Source organism: Bufo gargarizans, chromosome 6 (genome assembly GCF_014858855.1).
Source record: "Bufo gargarizans isolate SCDJY-AF-19 chromosome 6, ASM1485885v1, whole genome shotgun sequence".
Taxonomy (NCBI): Eukaryota; Metazoa; Chordata; class Amphibia; order Anura; family Bufonidae; genus Bufo; species Bufo gargarizans.
Window position 1 is genome coordinate 222,179,735 of NC_058085.1, and position 18,306 is coordinate 222,198,040.

Genomic DNA, 18,306 nt, shown 5'->3' on the forward strand with positions numbered 1-18,306 from the left:
TTGGTTCGCTGTGTTTGGTTAGGTAGGAGATCCTGCCATATTTAGTGGCATTTAGGCAATGTATGAATATTTAAAGGTACAATACCTAAATTAGGGAATTCCCGGCTGGGGTCCCACTGTGGACAATCTTGGGTTGCTATTAACCCAGAGAGTTTGTATCACCACTTCAGTACACCAGAACATACCTCACTCCGTGTGGTCCAGCTGGATCACGGTGTACATTATATTGTATATAGTTTTCTATACTAAAGTCAGTGAAATTATTTTGGTTCACGCAGTTCACTGTCTGTGCATTCATTCTTGTGTGGTTCACTGTATCCTAACGGACTCCCTCAGGTCCGCCTCTTACACGGCCGCAGCATGGCAAGCATGCCAAGAGGAGGCCAGACAAGAACCGCAGCACGTGGTTGCTGGAACAGCCTGCCGGACAATTACTAACGCCAGTGTAAAAGAAGCCTAAATAACTAGATGTTAATTCCAAGTAGCCATTCTACTCTCATGTTTTACATGTATATTAAGTAATTTGTTAACAAAAAGAGCTGAAAAGCATACATTGTTATTATGAACAAGCATTTTTATTAGTAGGTTATTTCGCTAAATATATGGTATTACATAATTTTGAACATTAGTGGAGTGAAAATGAAACTTTCATAGCCGCAAGACTATTTAAGCAACAGTTGCTGTATGTTAGCCCAGGAGACTACATGGGGAGATATTACTTATGCAATTGGAGCCATTGCTACATAATTATTGGCCCTATCAAACACTACATAATATTCACGGATAAATACATCTCCCAGGATCCACAAATCCCCTGAGTTGGTTGGAAGATTCATGGCCTGGAATCCACTGGTGCAACCTTGCTCATCCTGTGAAATAATAAGGCATGTCAGAGCAAGCAGTTTCTTTCCAAAATAATGCAGCAACAACAGTTCATAATGTCTTTTACATGATGTATTTAATACATTGTATTAGAAAGGCAATTTGTTTAACGTACCTGACGCACATAGGCACTGGCTGGTAGTGGAAATTGTACACCATTGATGGTAAAAACAATAGTTGGCATGCTGCTAATGTTGTTGCAGTTGATCACATACTAAAAATAACAAAGGAATACAAGTCCATGAGTTATATTCTTCTCTGAGTTACTTGTCTGACATTATGTGAGAATTACACACCTGTCCATTTGAATCCTGATTTGCGCCAATGTAGTACTGAATGTTGGAAATGGGACTGGATGGACCAGCAAGAAGAGATGTACCAGTATCAACAATGGCTTGGCAAGAGCCACTACAAGCAATGACTTGTCCGTTGATTGAAATGCTATTCACAAAATACAAAAGGTGTGTTTATTAAATAGTAAACTGTAGTACCTGTACTTTAAGTGTCATACATTTGCAGAGATCATTATGCACGGTGGACAATTCTGCACTCACCTGTCAACTGTTATTTGCCAGTATGTTTCAGCAGTCAGAGGTACCCAAGTTAAACTGCCACTATAATATGAGGTATCAACTCCACCAAACAGCACAAAGCTGCCACTCTGTCCTTGACTAAAACAGAAAAATACAGCAAATATAGTCATTGCTGTTGTGATACAAATATATTTATATCATTTTATGTCTGAAAAATGCAGAAATGTTACATAAATAATGCTCTTTTATGAACCTTTTTCTATTTTGCATAAATAACATGAACCACGGTCTGTATGTTAAAGTAGTTGTCCAACCGTTAATATTGAAGACCTATCTTGGCGATAGGTCATCAAAATTAACGACTGGACAACGCCTTTAAGTACAGCAAGTGCTGCTAATAAAATAAAATTGTATTCTGCCACTGTAAATTATTCTGCCACTGTAAGCAAGTGCCTAATGGATGGCTGTGACTTATGGTACTAGTAGAGGCAGGCATGGAGATCAAACAAAGGCTGACAAGTAATGATAGTAGTATTCATTGTGAAAATATATGGGATGTCCTATTGACACTGCTAAAAAGGGGAGTTTTGGTGATTAATGGAAGAAAGCCAGGTTGTGACCACTGGAGAAATGGTACAGGGTGTTGTAACAGGTGCAAGGCACTGCTATAAATACTGGAGGAATGAGAGTAGCCCTGCTCTGGCTGTTGGGGATTGAGAGAACATGTTACATAAACTACAGAGAAGGCCAAAATGACATGTAAGAAAAAATTTACTCTTGAACTTACGAGCTTAGATAGACAGAGAAGAGGTCTTGGGGAATTAGACCCTGGTTCCACATATTGTCAAAAACTGGAGTAGCTTGAGAAGATGCCAGACTTGGAAATGCGAGTCCCAAGATTCCATCAAATGGAGAATAGTACAGGAAGGAGCCAGGTTCAGTTTCACTCAAACCGAATATCTGATTTGTGACTTGTATGTTTCCCACCTAAAAAATAGGAGGATAAAACCGTAACGGGAAGACCATATCTTTAATCCAAAATTAAGAAAAAAAAAGGTTTCAGCGTGAAAAGATGGAGAAGGTAAATTTACCACTATTTGCAAAAGTATTCTCCGACAAACAAAACCTCACCTAATTTTTATTCATAAAATGAGTGATGCCATGACTGATGTGCAAAAAAGAAAATCAGAAATAATATAGTATATGATTATTTCTTTCTAACAAAGCTAGAACCAGTCCTGCGCCTCAGAGAACTCTGCCATTCATACCTAAGATCTCCCCATTCATTGGCTGCAATTGCTCTGCTAGATTCAGGCTGGCGGCTAGATTCAGACTGGGTGTTTCTCAGGGGCAGCTCTTTTCATATCACAGCTAATTGGGTGTGTCCTTTTTGCTGCAGTTCTAGCTCTGTAACTGTTACAGCTTCTAACAGTAGATAGGACTGGTGGCAGTTGAAGAATGGAACTAATAATATGGTGGATGTGCACATTAAACAGCAGAGGCTCTATTATAGTGAAGTAACGAGAGTATCTCACGACTGGAGCATTTTTGTAATACAGAAAATGAAAGCATAATTTTTTTTTCATTCTGGATTATATTAAAAAAAAACATTTAATGTCGGCATAACCCATTTTAAAAAAAAAGAATCACAAAAATATGACTGTTACTAAAAGAAAAGGTTTCCTATCATTTATATATAAGCACCAGCTAATGGAACAGGTTCATTCCATCCTAATAGAAGTCTATGGGCTGCAAAACGGGCCCGTCCGTTTCGTTATGCAGTTCATGCTATTCAAAAATGCATTTACTGTGTAAAACTTAACAAAAATAAAAATAATAGACATATTAGGCATCGCCGCTTCTGTAAGCGTACATAGAAATCGAGGGGCCCCATAGCGAGTCTCAGAACTGGGCCCCCCTCCCAAATATAAAAGTACAATTATTGTACTAGTGAATGCATATATATATAAATATATATGCATGGGGGAGGAGGTTTGCTGTATGACTCTAATAGCAGAAATCCTCCTACAGACACAGAATGTCCCCCATAGACAAATGTGTATGTGTGTACATATATATATATATATATTTATGTAGTTAAGGCTGCCGGGCAGCCTGTATTTGTGGGAGGGGCTGAGGCCACGCCCCTTGGCCTTATAACCCCATCAAGACCAACAGTCAGGACGTGCAGCCAGGTACTTCCGGGTCACGTACGCATGCCTGGTCCCGTACCTTTGTTTTCCTGGTGGGGTAAGTAGATTCAGGGGCTGTCCTGGCCTGGACACCGAGGCGGCCGCAGGTAAGAGGAGCATTCCCGTGCCGGATTCTGCGCCATCGGCGGTGGCGCTGGCTCTCCCTGCACATCTTAAACGCTCACCATGTCGGAGGCAGGGAGAGCGGGGGACGGGTACACAGCATGTCGGGATCCTGGGGCGGGCCGGACGGCTCAGGCCCGCCTGCGGCAATCACGTGCGCAGTGTACATCGTTCGGCAGCCGTGTTGCCGGTTGCTAGGCACACACAGTGGCTCCGCCCCCTCTCCACGTCGCTCCTGCATGAGTGCCTGGCACAGCTAAAACGTCGGCCTGTCCGGTGGGGAGGGGGGTTACATTACTCTAGGCTTGTGTAGTTCACAAAAAAGAAAACCACTGCATTATGGTATGGTACATAGAGACTTTGTGGCGTGTATATTGGTTCTGTGAACTTAGTCTGCGGGGTCACTTGTATACTGGTCTTAAGTAGCCTGAGGCTACGGTTCATAGGTGGATATTGTGCAAGAGGTTTGATGTTGGTGGGGTCCCCGGTCCGGGTCCTCATTTGCCCATGTTCAGATTGCCGTACAGTGGCTCCTGCAGGGAAACCTGTCCTGTCCTGCGGGAGGCGGGCAAACCCAGGTGGGTGCCTGTGGTTGAAAAAAAATATATATATTTAAATTAAATTTTTGCTGATTGTGGTCCTCCGGGTCATTCCTTTACGGCACTCCTGTTTGGGGGTCATAACGTCGGTCCAATCTGGGCGGTATTTGTGTAATGAGACGCCAAAAGCTTCTATATGCCTGATATGTTCAAATCAGTATTTATCCCACCTATACATATGTACTGAATTTTAATACAACGTCATATTTCAGTGGCTGCGTTCGGGTCACATAGCTGACGCTTCACGCCTTTTCAAGGACATCCTTTACTAAACAGTAGGTGGTACGTCTGGACATTTTATACGTTATGTTACATGTTATTTTCACAGTGGTGTTTTAATGCCTTGCCGGGCTCACAGGCATCTGGTGCTGCCAGGTAGCATGGTCCACATGGCATGTTATGCAAATGGTGGCGGCTGTCCATGTTCACATCGGCTTGGGGGCCGAATCCTTGCATGGCACCAGGGGAAGTTAGGCGTCTAGCACTGTGGCACCACTGAGGTTATGTTCGTCAGGCCTTGTTGCACGTCAGTCTAAGCGGTCACTCGCTATGTCACATCCGCCGCCGCGGTGGCTTGTGGTCTAGCCTGGTCCCCTCAGGCTATGTGCGTCCATGTTTTTTGTTACTTGTGGGCCTGAAGCAGTCAGGCGCAGTGTCACGTCTCCCAGCCACGGTGGCATGTTGTCCTACCTGGAACATCCAGGGCGTTGTGTTCGTTAATCCTCGGGGTACATCTGCTTGAAGCGTTCAGGCAATGCTACATCTGCTGCCCCGGTGGCATGTTGTCCTACTCGTTAATCTTGTTGCACGTCTGCTTGAAGCGTTCAGGCAATGTTACGTCTGCCGCCCCGGTGGCATGTTGTCCTGCCTGGAACGTCCAGGTTTTCATACTCGTCAATCTTGTTGCATGTCTGCTTGAAGCGTTCAGGCAATGTTACGTCTGCCGCCCCGGTGGCATGTTGTCCTGTCTGGAACGTCCGGGTTGTCATACTCGCCAATCTTGGTGCACGTCCGCCTGAGGTTTCAGGCAATGTCACGTCTGCCGCACTGGTTACATGTTGTCCTGCATGGAACGTCCAGGTTGTCATACTCGCCAATCTTGGTGCACGTCCGCCTGAGGTTTCAGGCAATGTCACGTCTGCCGCACTGGTTACATGTTGTCCTGCATGGAACGTCCAGGTTGTCGTACTCGTCAATCTTGTCGCACGTCTGCTTGAAGCGGCATGTAATGTCATGGCTGCTGCTCGTGGTGGCTTGTCATCCTTCCAGGATCGTCCTGGTTGTCCTATTCGTCAGTCCTCGTTGCTTGTCCGCCTGAAACGGTCAGGCTCCATATTTTCATCTGCCCATGGTGGCGGGTTGTCCGGGCTGGTACCTCCAGGTCTGTAATAAGGTGTTCATTTATTATTTTTTGTTTATACGGCAGCAACGTTAGGGGGATTCAATTCCCGATTGATTGCGGGGAGGTGTCAGAAGTGCTGAAGTCCAAAGATGCCCGTCTGAATCGCAAGCTTTCCATACCCGAGTTTGTGCTCGCCTTCAGTCTGTTTAGGGACGTCATCTGCTCGGCACAGCCAAATAGGAGGGAAGAACTGGACGCCTATCTCTATCAGGTCACCGATTTAGGCCACAAGTATGGGGCTCGGCTTTTTACGATTATCATTGTTCCTTCGCTGCCGAAGCAGCAGCCTCCCTAGCACAGTTTCAGTTCATGACCAATTGGGCTATGCTCGACATGGAGCTCTTCTGCAGACATTTTGCAGGTCTCTGAGCCCCCATTTGTGGGTCTTGCCAATACATCTTTCATGCTACAGAATGGTGCCCCAACAAAGCGGTCTCCCAACCAGATAGAGCCCTTCCGGGAACGTCAGGGGTCCCCAGGGGCCCAGCCCTCATGGACAAGTTTGGTAGACCTATTGTGTATCTGGGCAAAAGTCAGATATGCAATAACTTTAACTTCAGTCACTGCATGTTCAGTGGGTGCAGAGCCCTCCATGTTTGCACGGTCTGCTTCCGTGCTCACCCCAGGTCCACATGCCCGAAAAAGTCCTCTAAGCAGGCGTGACTGACTGACATTAACGTTGACCTCCTCTAGGCGCTCCTGAAGGGTCATCTTGATCATCAGTTTGTCGCACATCTGCTTACGGGTCTGTCACAGGGGTTCCACACGGGGTTGGTGGCCCTCCCGCAGTCCAACTGGGAATGTGAGAACCTCCTCTCTGCCAGACAGGATCCTGAGGCGGTGCAAGCTGCGATTATCTTGGATCTTGACAAAGGGTTCCTCATCGGCCCGTTTGATTCCATTCCCTTCGATGTATGGAGGGTCAACTCCATTGGAGTGGTGGCCAAGAAGGATTCAAATAAAAAAAGGCTTATCTATGACCTCTCGGCTCCTCATTCTTCCCACATACCCAGTATCAACTCCCTCATACCATCTGAAGAATTTAGTATGAGGCCATACAGTTTATACTCGAGGCAGGTAGGGGGGCTTGGTTGTCCAAAACAGATATTGCGGACGCTTTTAAACTTCTTCCGATCCACCCTCAACTTTGGCAATACTATGGCATCAGGTGGGCAGGCAGGTACTACTTTGCCAATCGCCTGACGTTTGGCTCAAAGAGCATCCATTACCTAGACGACTTCCTTCTGGTGGAACACCCTTCCCGGCAGCCCTCTAGCTTGTCCTCCTTGTTGGAATTGTTTTCTGATCTTCAAGTTCCTGTCGCCTCAGGGAAAACGGTAGGCCCTTCCAAGACGATCACCTTCCTGGGGGTCATTCTGGACTCAGGCTGGAAGCAAGGCTCCCCGAGGAGAAGTTGCAGCAGATCCGGTTTGCCATCCAGGAGGCTTCCAAGTCCTGTTTCCTGACCAAGACAAACCTCCAATCATTACTAGGCAGGCTGAACTTTGCCATGAGGGTCATGCCCCAGGGACGTACCTTCGTCTCCCGCCTCTTGCTGCTCCTTCCGTCTGCCCCGAAACAGGACAGTGTTATTCGTTTGGACCAACAGGCCATGGTGGACCTGTCCATGTGGAATACATTAACCGCTCCGGGACCGCCTAACGCACGGATGCGTCCTGGAGGCGGTCGATTCATTCCTCCTGGACGCAATCGTGCGTCATCTCACGAGAAGCAAGATTTCCTGTGAACGCGCGCACACAGGCACGCGCATTCATAGGAACGGAAGGTAAGAGACTGTATCTTTCGCTGGCAGGCTGGAGATACGTTTTTTTAACCCCTAACAGGTATATTAGACGCTGTTTTGATAACAGTGTCTAATATACCTGCTACCTGGTCCTCTGGTGGTCTCTTTTGCTTGGATCGACCACCAGAGGATTCAGGCAGCTCTGTAAAGTAGCACCAAACACCACTACACTACACCCCCCCTGTCACTTATTAACCCCTTATGGACCCCTGATCACCCCCCTGTTATTGATCACCCCCCTGTCATTGATCACCCCCCTGTAAGGCTCCATTCAGATGTCCGTATGTGTTTTACGGATCCACGCATCCATGGATCGGATCTACAAAACACATACGGACGTCTGAATGGAGCCTTACAGGGGGGGTGATCAATGACAGGGGGGTGATCACCCCATATAGACTCCCTGATCACCCCCCTGTCATTGATCACCCCCCTGTAAGGCTCCATTCAGACGTCCGTATGGGTTTTGCGGATCCGATCCATGGATCCGCAAAACCCATACGGACGTCTGAATGGAGCCTGACAGGGGGGTGATCACCCCATAGACACTCCCTGATCATCCCCCTGTCATTGATCACCCCCCTGTCAGGCTCCATTCAGACTTCCGTATGTGTTTTACGGATCCACGCATCCATGGATCAGATCCGCAAAACACATACGGACGTCTGAATGGAGCCTTATAGGGGGGTGATCAATGACAGTGTGGTGATCACCCCATATAGACTCGCTGATCACCCCCCCACCCCCCCGTCAGGCTCCATTCAGACATTTTTTTGGCACAAGTTAGCGGAAATTGATTTTAAATTTTTATTAGTTTTTTCTTACAAAGTCTCATATTCCACTAACTTGTGTAAAAAAATAAAATCTCACATGAACTCACCATACCCCTCACGGAATCCAAATGCGTAAAATATTTTAGACATTTATATTTCAGACTTCTTCTCACGCTTTAGGGCCCCTAAAATGCCAGGGCAGTATAAATACTCCACATGTGACCCCATTTCGGAAATAAGACACCCCAAGGTATTCCGTTAGGGGCATATTGAGTCCATGAAAGATTGAAATTTTTGTCCCAAGTTAGCGGAAAGGGAGACTTTGTGAGAAAAAAATAAAAAAAAAATTCCGCTAACTTGTGGCAATTTTTTTTTTCTATAAACTCGCCATGCCCCTAATTGAATACCTTGAGGTGTCTTCTTTCCAAAATGGGGTCACATGTGGGGTATTTATACTGCCCTGGCTTTTTAGGGGCCCTAAAGCATGAGAAGAAGTCTAGGATCCAAATGTCTATAAAATGCCCTCCTAAAAGAAATTTGGGCCCCTTTGCGCATCTAGGCTGCAAAAAAGTGTCACACATGTGGTATCGCCGTACTCAGCAGAAGTTGGGGAATATGTTTTGGCATGTCATTTTACATATACCCATTCTGGGTGAGAGAAATATCTCGACAAACGACAACTCTTCCCATTTTTTTATACAAAGTTGGCATTTGACCAAGATATTTATCTCACCTAGCATGGGTATATGTAAAATGACACCCCAAAACACATTCCCCAACTTCTCCTGAGTACGGCGATACCACATGTGTGACACTTTTTTGCAGCCTAGGTGGGCAAAGTGGCCCACATTCCAAAGAGCACCTTTCAGATTTCACCGGCCATTTTTTACAGATTTTGATTTCAAACTACTTTGCACGCATTTGGGCCCCTAAAATGCCAGGGCAGTATAACTACCCCACAAGTGACCCCATTTTGGAAAAAAAAACACCCCAAGGTATTTCATGATGGGTATAGTGAGTTCATGGAAGTTTTTATTTTTTGTCACAAGTTAGTGGAATATGAGACTTTGTAAGGAAAAAAAAAAATCATCATTTTCCGCTAACTTGTGACAAAAAATAAAAAGTTCTATGAACTCACTATGCCCATCAGCGAATACCTTAGGGTGTCTACTTTCCGAAATGGGGTCATTTGTGGGGGTTTTCTACTGTCTGGGCATTGTAGAATCTCAGGAAACATGACAGGTGCTCAGAAAGTCAGAGCTGCTTCAAAAAGCGGAAATTCCCATTTTTGTACCATAGTTTGTAAACGCTATAACTTTTACCCAAACCATTTTTTTTTACCCAAACATTTTTTTTATATCAAAGACATGTAGAACAATAAATTTAGCTAAAAATTTATATATAGATGTCTTTTTTTAAAGAATTTTACAACTGAAAGTGAAAATTTAATTTTTTTTGCAAAAAAATCATTAAATTTCGATTAATAACAAAAAAAGTAAAAATGTCAGCAGCAATGAAATACCACCAAATGAAAGCTCTATTAGTGAGAAGAAAAGGAGGTAAAATTCATTTGGGTGGTAAGTTGTATGACCGAGCAATAAACGGTAAAAGTAATATGGTGCAGAATTGTAAAAAGTGGTCTGGTCATTAAGGGTGTTTAAGCTAGGGGGCTGAAGTGGTTAATGTCCTCATGGAATGGGGTGAGATTGTTCATTCCCCCTGGGACCCTTCCTCCCCCACGATTTATTCAGATGCGGCCGCATCCAAGGGTTTTGCAGCCATATTTGAAAATCACTGGCTTGCCAGCTCCTGGCCGTCTCATATCACGGTAGACAAGGAGGCCCTTCGTTCTTCTCCCCTTTTGGAGTTGTATCCATTGGTGGTGGCGGCTCATTTGTGGGTCCACGAGTGGTTGGATTCTAGGGTGTTGTTTGTTACTGATAGTCAGGACCTGGTTGATATCATCCGCAGTGTCAGAGCAAAATCCCCTAAAATCATGGCCCTCATGCGTAGGTTGGTTTGGCTGTCTAAGGTGCATAATTTCTGCTTTGAGTGCTCCCACATTCAGGGTTCCAGGAATACGGCTGCTGATGCTCTGTCCCGGTTTAACTTTAATGTTTTTTTCCAGAACATGCCACACGCAGACGCAACTGGGCAGGGATTCCAGCATACAGCGACCTGGTGTGGGATTAACATCTTTGATCAGGACAGCAAAAGACCTGTTGCACCAAAGCCTTTCTGGAAACACCATCAGGAATTATCGCACGGGCTGGAATCTTTATAGGGATTTTGCCAATGATCACCCACAGGGCAACATCGACGACATTTCATTCATGATGGCTTTTATCGCTCACTGTCATTCCAACCTCGGCCTCGCTTCCAACACCATCTGCCTTTACTTGGCGGGAGTTCAACATCAGTTCACGTTAAACAACCCCACCCGAGTCTCTTTTTTCACATCACAAGCCATCAAAGCCACTCTCAGGGGCATTGAAAAAGTCGGTACAAGTAGGCCAGTGGTCAGGCAACCCCTGTCCGGCTCCTTGTTCAGGCAGTTGTCTTTGGCTCTGGATGGTGATCCTTTTGGGCCTTTGGTCAGCACCATCATCAAAGCCGCCCTATACCTAGGATTTTACGGGTTCCTCCGGCCGGGGGAATTCACCACTGCCGTCCGGAGCGGCCGTCATCTCCAAAAACAGCACTTGACCTGGCATCACGACCATTTTATACTAAGCATACTATCTACCAAGACCGCACAAACAGGGCCTCCAACTCTGGTGAGGTTTTACCCATCACACAATGATTGGTGCCCGGTCAAGACACTGCAGCAATTTTCCTTAGGGCTGAAGGCGGCGGCCTCGGTTAGTCCTCTACTTCCATTTAAGGGGGGTCCCTTATCCGCATCTCAGTTCATGTCACATGTCCGCTCCTTGGTTGCAGGGTTAGGTCAGGATCCAAAGACAATCTCGGGCCACTCCTTTCGCATTGGGGCGGCCTCAGCAGCTTCTAGGCACCAAATACCTCCGCATTTCATCAGGAGCATGGGGCGTTGGAGGTCGTCTTGTTTCTCCAGATATGTTCCAAATCCTCAATCAGAAATTCCTAATGCTTTCTGTTCACTTGCCCTGTAACAGTACAATAAAGTGTTTTGGCAGTATGATTGTATCTCCACTTTTGGCCACCCCTCGCTCCTGGCTCCCGGCATTAACCAGCCATCGGTATGCTCCAGTTCTACGTTCAGGGGCCGTCGCCCTGACCACAAGTAGTTAAGGCTGCCGGGCAGCCTGTATTTGTGGGAGGGGCTGAGGCCACGCCCCTTGGCCTTATAACCCCATCAAGACCAACAGTCGGGACGTGCAGCCAGGTACCCCTCCCACCCTCCCCTTTTCTCTTTAGCTCTTTTAGGGTAGGCTCGCTTTTAGGCCTACTCTCGCTCCTGGCATTAACCAGCCATCGGTAAGCTCCAGTTCTACATTCAGGGCCCATCGCCCTGACCACAAATATATATATATATATATTCAAATACAAAATGCTGCTCAAAAACCATTCTAGCAAAATCTGCCTCCAAAAACCATATGGCGCTTATTTCCTTCTGACTACTGCCATGTGCCCCTAAACTGAAGAATCAGATTGATGTATATTAAGGTTTATTTTTCTGTTAACATAACAAAGTTAACATAAACATTTTGACACCTTTATTTTCCTTTAACTTTTTTGGAACACCTTAAGGTTTAACAAAGTTTGTAACATCAGTTTTCAATAATTTTAGGGGTGTAATTTCTATAATGGTGTAATTAATGGGCGGTTTCCATTACGTAAGCCCCTCAAAATCACTTTATAACTGAATTGGTGTTAAAAAATTGTTTTGGAAATGTTATTGGAAAATTGCTTCTAAAATTTAAAGCCTTCTAATATCGTAAAAAAATTAAATGACATTTACAAAATTATGCCTTAAGGGTTAACAAAGTTTGTAACATCAGTTTTCAATAATTTTAGGGGTGTAATTTCTATAATGGTGTAATTAATTCTAATTCTGTCAGTAAATCCATACCGGTCAACCAGCGCCTAAATACTAGGCCTCAAATTTATATCCCGCTAAATCTGTCGTTACCGCTGTACTGTTGTGGCAGGGCAAGTTATTTAGTGTCCGTCAAAGCACATTTTTTGTTCTGGGTTGAAATACAATTCCCAATTTAGCAATTTCATAATTTAGTGGTTTCTGCTGTATCAGAGCTATTTGAAATCTATCCCTAAAAGGGTATATAATATTCAAGGTGCACATAGGGTCATTCAGAATAACTTCACACACACGCTACTGTGCATTTCCAAGTCCAATTCTGTCAGTAAATCTATACCGGTCACCCAGCGCCTAAATACTAGGCCTCAAATTTATATTCAGCTGAATTTGAATACAATACATTGGGCCAAATAATATTTTTGTTGTTGTGGTGTACGATAACAATGAGGAAAACATCTATTAAGGGACGCGGACGTGGACATGGTCGTGGTGGTGTTAGTGGACCCTCTGGTGCTGGGAGAGGACGTGGCCGTTCTGCCACATCCACACGTCCTAGTGTACCAACTACCTCAGGTCCCAGTAGCCGCCAGAATTTACAGCAATATATGGTGGGGCCCAATGCCGTTCTAAGGATGGTAAGGCCTGAGCAGGTACAGGCATTAGTCAATTGGGTGGCCGACAGTGGATCCAGCATGTTCACATTATCTCCTACCCAGTCTTCTGCAGAAAGCGCACAGATGGCGCCTGAAAACCAATCCCATCAGTCTGTTACATCACCCCCATGCATATCAGGGAAACTGTCTGAGCCTCAAGTTATGCAGCAGTCTCTTATGCTGTTTGAAGACTCTGCTGGCAGGGTTTCCCAAGGGCATCCACCTAGCCCTTCCCCAGCGGTGGAAGACATAGACTGCACTGACGCACAACCACTTATGTTTCCTGATGATGAGGACATGGGAATACCACCTCAGCATGTCTCTGATGATGACGAAACACAGGTGCCAACTGCTGCGTCTTTCTGCAGTGTGCAGACTGAACAGGAGGTCAGGGATCAAGACTGGGTGGAAGACGATGCAGGGGACGATGAGGTCCTAGACCCCACATGGAATGAAGGTCGTGCCACTGACTTTAACAGTTCGGAGGAAGAGGCAGTGGTGAGACCGAGTCAACAGCGTAGCAAAAGAGGGAGCAATGGGCAAAAGCAGAACACCCGCCGCCAAGAGACTCCGCCTGCTACTGACCGCCGCCATCTGGGACCGAGCACCCCAAAGGCAGCTTCAAGGAGTTCCCTGGCATGGCACTTCTTCAAACAATGTGCTGACGACAAGACCCGAGTGGTTTGCACGCTGTGCCATCAGAGCCTGAAGCGAGGCATTAACGTTCTGAACCTGAGCACAACCTGCATGACCAGGCACCTGCATGCAAAGCATGAACTGCAGTGGAGTAAACACCTTAAAACCAAGGAAGTCACTCAGGCTCCCCCTGCTACCTCTTCTGCTGCTGCCGCCTCGGCCTCTTCTGCTGCTGCCGCCTCGGCCTCTTCCTCCGCCTCTGGAGGAACGTTGGCACCTGCCGCCCAGCAAACAGGGGATGTACCACTAACACCACCACCACCTCCGTCACCAAGCGTCTCAACCATGTCACACGGCAGCGTTCAGCTCTCCATCTCACAAACATTTGAGAGAAAGCGTAAATTCCCACCTAGCCACCCTCGATCCCTGGCCCTGAATGCCAGCATTTCTAAACTACTGGCCTATGAAATGCTGTCATTTAGGCTGGTGGACACAGACAGCTTCAAACAGCTCATGTCGCTTGCTGTCCCACAGTATGTTGTTCCCAGCCGCCACTACTTCTCCAAGAGAGCCGTGCCTTCCCTGCACAATCAAGTATTCGATAAAATCAAGTGCGCACTGCGCAACGCCATCTGTAGCAAGGTCCACCTAACCACAGATACGTGGACCAGTAAGCACGGCCAGGGACGCTATATCTCCCTAACTGCACACTGGGTAAATGTAGTGGCAGCTGGGCCCCAGGCGGAGAGCTGTTTGGCGCACGTCCTTCCGCCGCCAAGGATCGCAGGGCAACATTCTTTGCCTCCTGTTGCCACCTCGTCCTTCTCGGCTTCCTCCTCCTCTTCTTCCACCTGCTCATGCAGTCAGCCACACACCTTCACCACCAACTTCAGCACAGCCCGGGGTAAACGTCAGCAGGCCATTCTGAAACTCATATGTTTGGGGGACAGGCCCCACACCGCACAGGAGTTGTGGCGGGGTATAGAACAACAGACCGACGAGTGGTTGCTGCCGGTGAGCCCCAAGCCCGGCCTGGTGGTGTGCGATAATGGGCGAAATCTCGTTGCAGCTCTGGGACTAGCCAGTTTGACGCACATCCCTTGCCTGGCGCATGTGCTGAATTTGGTGGTGCAGAAGTTCATTCACAACTACCCCGACATGTCAGAGCTGCTGCATAAAGTGCGGGCTGTCTGTTCGCGCTTCCGGCGTTCACATCCTGCCGCTGCTCGCCTCTCTGCGCTACAGCGTAACTTCGGCCTTCCCGCTCACCGCCTCATATGCTGCATATGCGAACTCCACCTTGCACATGCTGGACAGACTGTGCGAGCAGCAGCAGGCCATAGTGGAGTTTCAGCTGCAGCACGCACGGGTCAGTCGCACTGCGGAACAGCACTACTTCACCACCAATGACTGGGCCTCCATGCGAGACCTGTGTGCCCTGTTGCGCTGTTTCGAGTACTCCACCAACATGGCCAGTGGCGATGATGCCGTTATCAGCGTTACAATACCACTTCTATGTCTCCTTGAGAAAACACTTAGGGCGATGATGGAAGAGGAGGTGGCCCAGGAGGAGGAGGAGGAGGAGGAGGAAGAGGGGTCATTTTTAGCACTTTCAGGCCAGTCTCTTCGAAGTGACTCAGAGGGAGTTTTTTTGCAACAGCAGAGGCCAGGTACAAATGTGGCCAGCCAGGGCCCACTACTGGAGGAGGATGAGGAGGAGGAGGATGAGGAGGAGGTGGAGGATGAGGATGAAGCATGGTCACAGCGGGGTGGCACCCAACGCAGCTCGGGCCCATCACTGGTGCGTGACTGGGGGGAAAGGCAGGACGATGACGATACGCCTCCCACAGAGGACAGCTTGTCCTTACCCCTGGGCAGCCTGGCACACATGAGCGACTACATGCTGCAGTGCTTGCGCAACGACAGCAGAGTTGCCCACATTTTAACGTGTGCGGACTACTGGGTTGCCACCCTGCTGGATCCACGGTACAAAGACAATGTGCCCACCTTACTTCCTGCACTGGAGAGTGATAGGAAGATGCGCGAGTACAAGCGCATGTTGGTAGACGCGCTACTGAGAGCATTCCCAAATGTCACAGGGGAACGAGTGGAAGTCCAAAGCCAAGGCAGAGGAGGAGCAAGAGGTCGCCAAGGCAGCTGTGTCATGGCCAGCTCCTCTGAGGGCAGGGTTAGCATGGCAGAGATGTGGAAAACTTTTGTCAACACGCCACAGCTAACTGCACCACCACCTGATACGCAACGTGTTAGCAGGAGGCAACATTTCACTAACATGGTGGAACAGTACTTGTGCACACCCCTCCACGTACTGACTGATGGTTCGGCCCCATTCAACTTCTGGGTCTCTAAATTGTCCACGTGGCCAGAGCTAGCCTTTTATGCCTTGGAGGTGCTGGCCTGCCCGGCGGCCAGCGTTTTGTCTGAACGTGTATTCAGCACGGCAGGGGGCGTCATTACAGACAAACGCAGCCGCCTGTCTACAGCCAATGTGGACAAGCTGACGTTCATAAAAATGAACCAGGCATGGATCCCACAGGACCTGTCCGTCCCTTGTCCAGATTAGACATTAACTACCTCCCCTTAACCATATATTATTGTACTCCAGCGCACTTCCTCATTCAATCCTATTTTTATTTTCATTTTACCATTATATTGCGAGGCTACCCAAAGTTGAATGAACCTCTCCTCTGTCTGGGTGCCGGGGCCTAAATATATGCCAATGGACTGTTCCAATGTTGGGTGACGTGAAGCCTGATTCTCTGCTATGACATGCAGACTAATTCTCTGCTGACATGAAAACAGATTCTCTGTTACGGGACCTCTCTCCTCTGCCTGGGTGCTGGGCCTAAATATCTGACAATGGACTGTTGCAGTGGTGGCTGACGTGAAGCCTGATTTTCTGCTATGACATGCAGACTTATTTTCTGCTGACATGAAGCCAGATCCTCTGTTACGGGACCTCTCTCCTCTGCCTGGGTGCTGGGCCTAAATATCTGACAATGGACTGTTGCAGTGGTGGCTGACGTGAAGCCTGATTCTCTGCTATGACATGCAGACTAATTCTCTGCTGACATGAAGACAGATTCTCTGTTACGGGACCTCTCTCCTCTGCCTGGGTGCTGGGCCTAAATATATGCCAATGGACTGTTGCACCGGTGGCTGACGTGAAGCCTGATTCTCTGCTATGATATGAAGACTGATTCTCTGCTGACATGAAGCCAGATTGTCTGTTACGGGACCTCTCTCCTCTGCCTGGGTGCTGGGCCTAAATATCTGAGAATGGACTGTTCCAGTGGTGGGTGACGTGAAGACAGATTCTCTGCTATGGGACCTCTCTCCAATTGATTTTGGTTAATTTTTATTTATTTAATTTTTATTTTAATTAATTTCCCTATCCACATTTGTTTGCAGGGGATTTACCTACATGTTGCTGCCTTTTGCAGCCCTCTAGCCCTTTCCTGGGCTGTTTTACAGCCTTTTTAGTGCCGAAAAGTTCGGGTCCCCATTGACTTCAATGGGGTTCGGGACGAAGTTCGGATCGGGTTCGGATCCCGAACCCGAACATTTCCGGGAAGTTCGGCCGAACTTCTCGAACCCGAACATCCAGGTGTCCGCTCAACTCTACTTCAGATGGATCCGTCCAGACTTTACATTGAAAGTCAATGGGGGGCAGATCCGTTTGAAAATTGAGCCATATTGTGTCAAATACAAACGGATCCGTCCCCATTGTAAATGGGGACGGATCCGTTTGCCTCCGCACGGCCAGGCGGACACCCGAACGCTGCAAGCAGCGTTTAGGTGTCCGCCTGCTGAGCGGAGAGGAGGCCAAACGCTGCCAGACTGATGCATTCTGAGCGGATCCGTATCCACTCAGAATGCATTAGGGCTGGACGGATGCGTTCGGGGCCGCTTGTGAGAGCCTTTAAACGGAACTCACAAGCAGAGCCCCGAAAGCTAATGTGAAAGTAGCCTTAATAACACATACAATAGTGCCACTCAGATGAGCTACCAATAATGGCAACACTGCTCTACAGAGAATCCAAGGTGCTTTTCTATTACAAGTGTACATAAAAATAAAAATAAACTATCTTACTAGTGTTGATCGAGCACCAAAGTGTTCGGGTGCTCAGTTCAAACACCTCAGGAGCGCAATGGAAGTCAATTGGAGAGCACGAGCATTAAACCAGGCACCCCCTGCTCTGAAGAGTAGAGGGTGTCTGGTTCATAGGAAAAAGTCAGAAATTGATGGAAACACCACTGAAGTGGTTTGGGAACAGCATAGGGGAGGATGTCTGGATGCATCTTGGACTCCCAGGTCGCTGCTGGGAACGATGTTGTCCGAGTAGTACACCACTTTTACAGACTGACAATAATACACACAAAATCGAAGATAAAATCAATTTTAGAGGAAAAATTGTTAGGAAACATTCTTTCCTGTATATTTACTTGTATATAAAGTGCAACCTGTATATCACATAAAGGAGGGCATCATTCACATTGTGGTGCAATTGTTTAGGTAGTCGGACTCCTACACTCATAAAGCCTATGCACTAAGTGAAAAGGGCTGCCAAAAATTACAAGGAAACGGTACTCCAGTACACCTTTTATTACACATAAAAGAGGGCATTATACACACCCTTGAAAAATTATGATTGGTGACCCTCAAAAACAAT

General features: G+C 47.1%; 1 protein-coding gene across 2 annotated transcripts in view; it reads right to left on the reverse strand.

Moving 5' to 3' along the window:
* Nucleotides 1-589: 589 nt before the first annotated feature.
* The window catches only part of LOC122941247 (pepsin A-like), a 76,314-nt gene continuing 58,597 nt past the window's right edge, over nt 590-18,306 (reverse strand). For both annotated transcript variants that reach the window (XM_044298329.1, XM_044298328.1), the window contains exons 5-9: nt 2,203-2,402; nt 1,437-1,553; nt 1,179-1,323; nt 998-1,096; nt 590-869 (exon numbers count right to left, since the gene is read on the reverse strand). In XM_044298329.1, the coding sequence (XP_044154264.1) occupies nt 720-869; nt 998-1,096; nt 1,179-1,323; nt 1,437-1,553; nt 2,203-2,402 (711 nt within the window). In that variant the 3' untranslated portion in view covers nt 590-719. The remainder of the gene's footprint in view (nt 870-997; nt 1,097-1,178; nt 1,324-1,436; nt 1,554-2,202; nt 2,403-18,306) is intronic.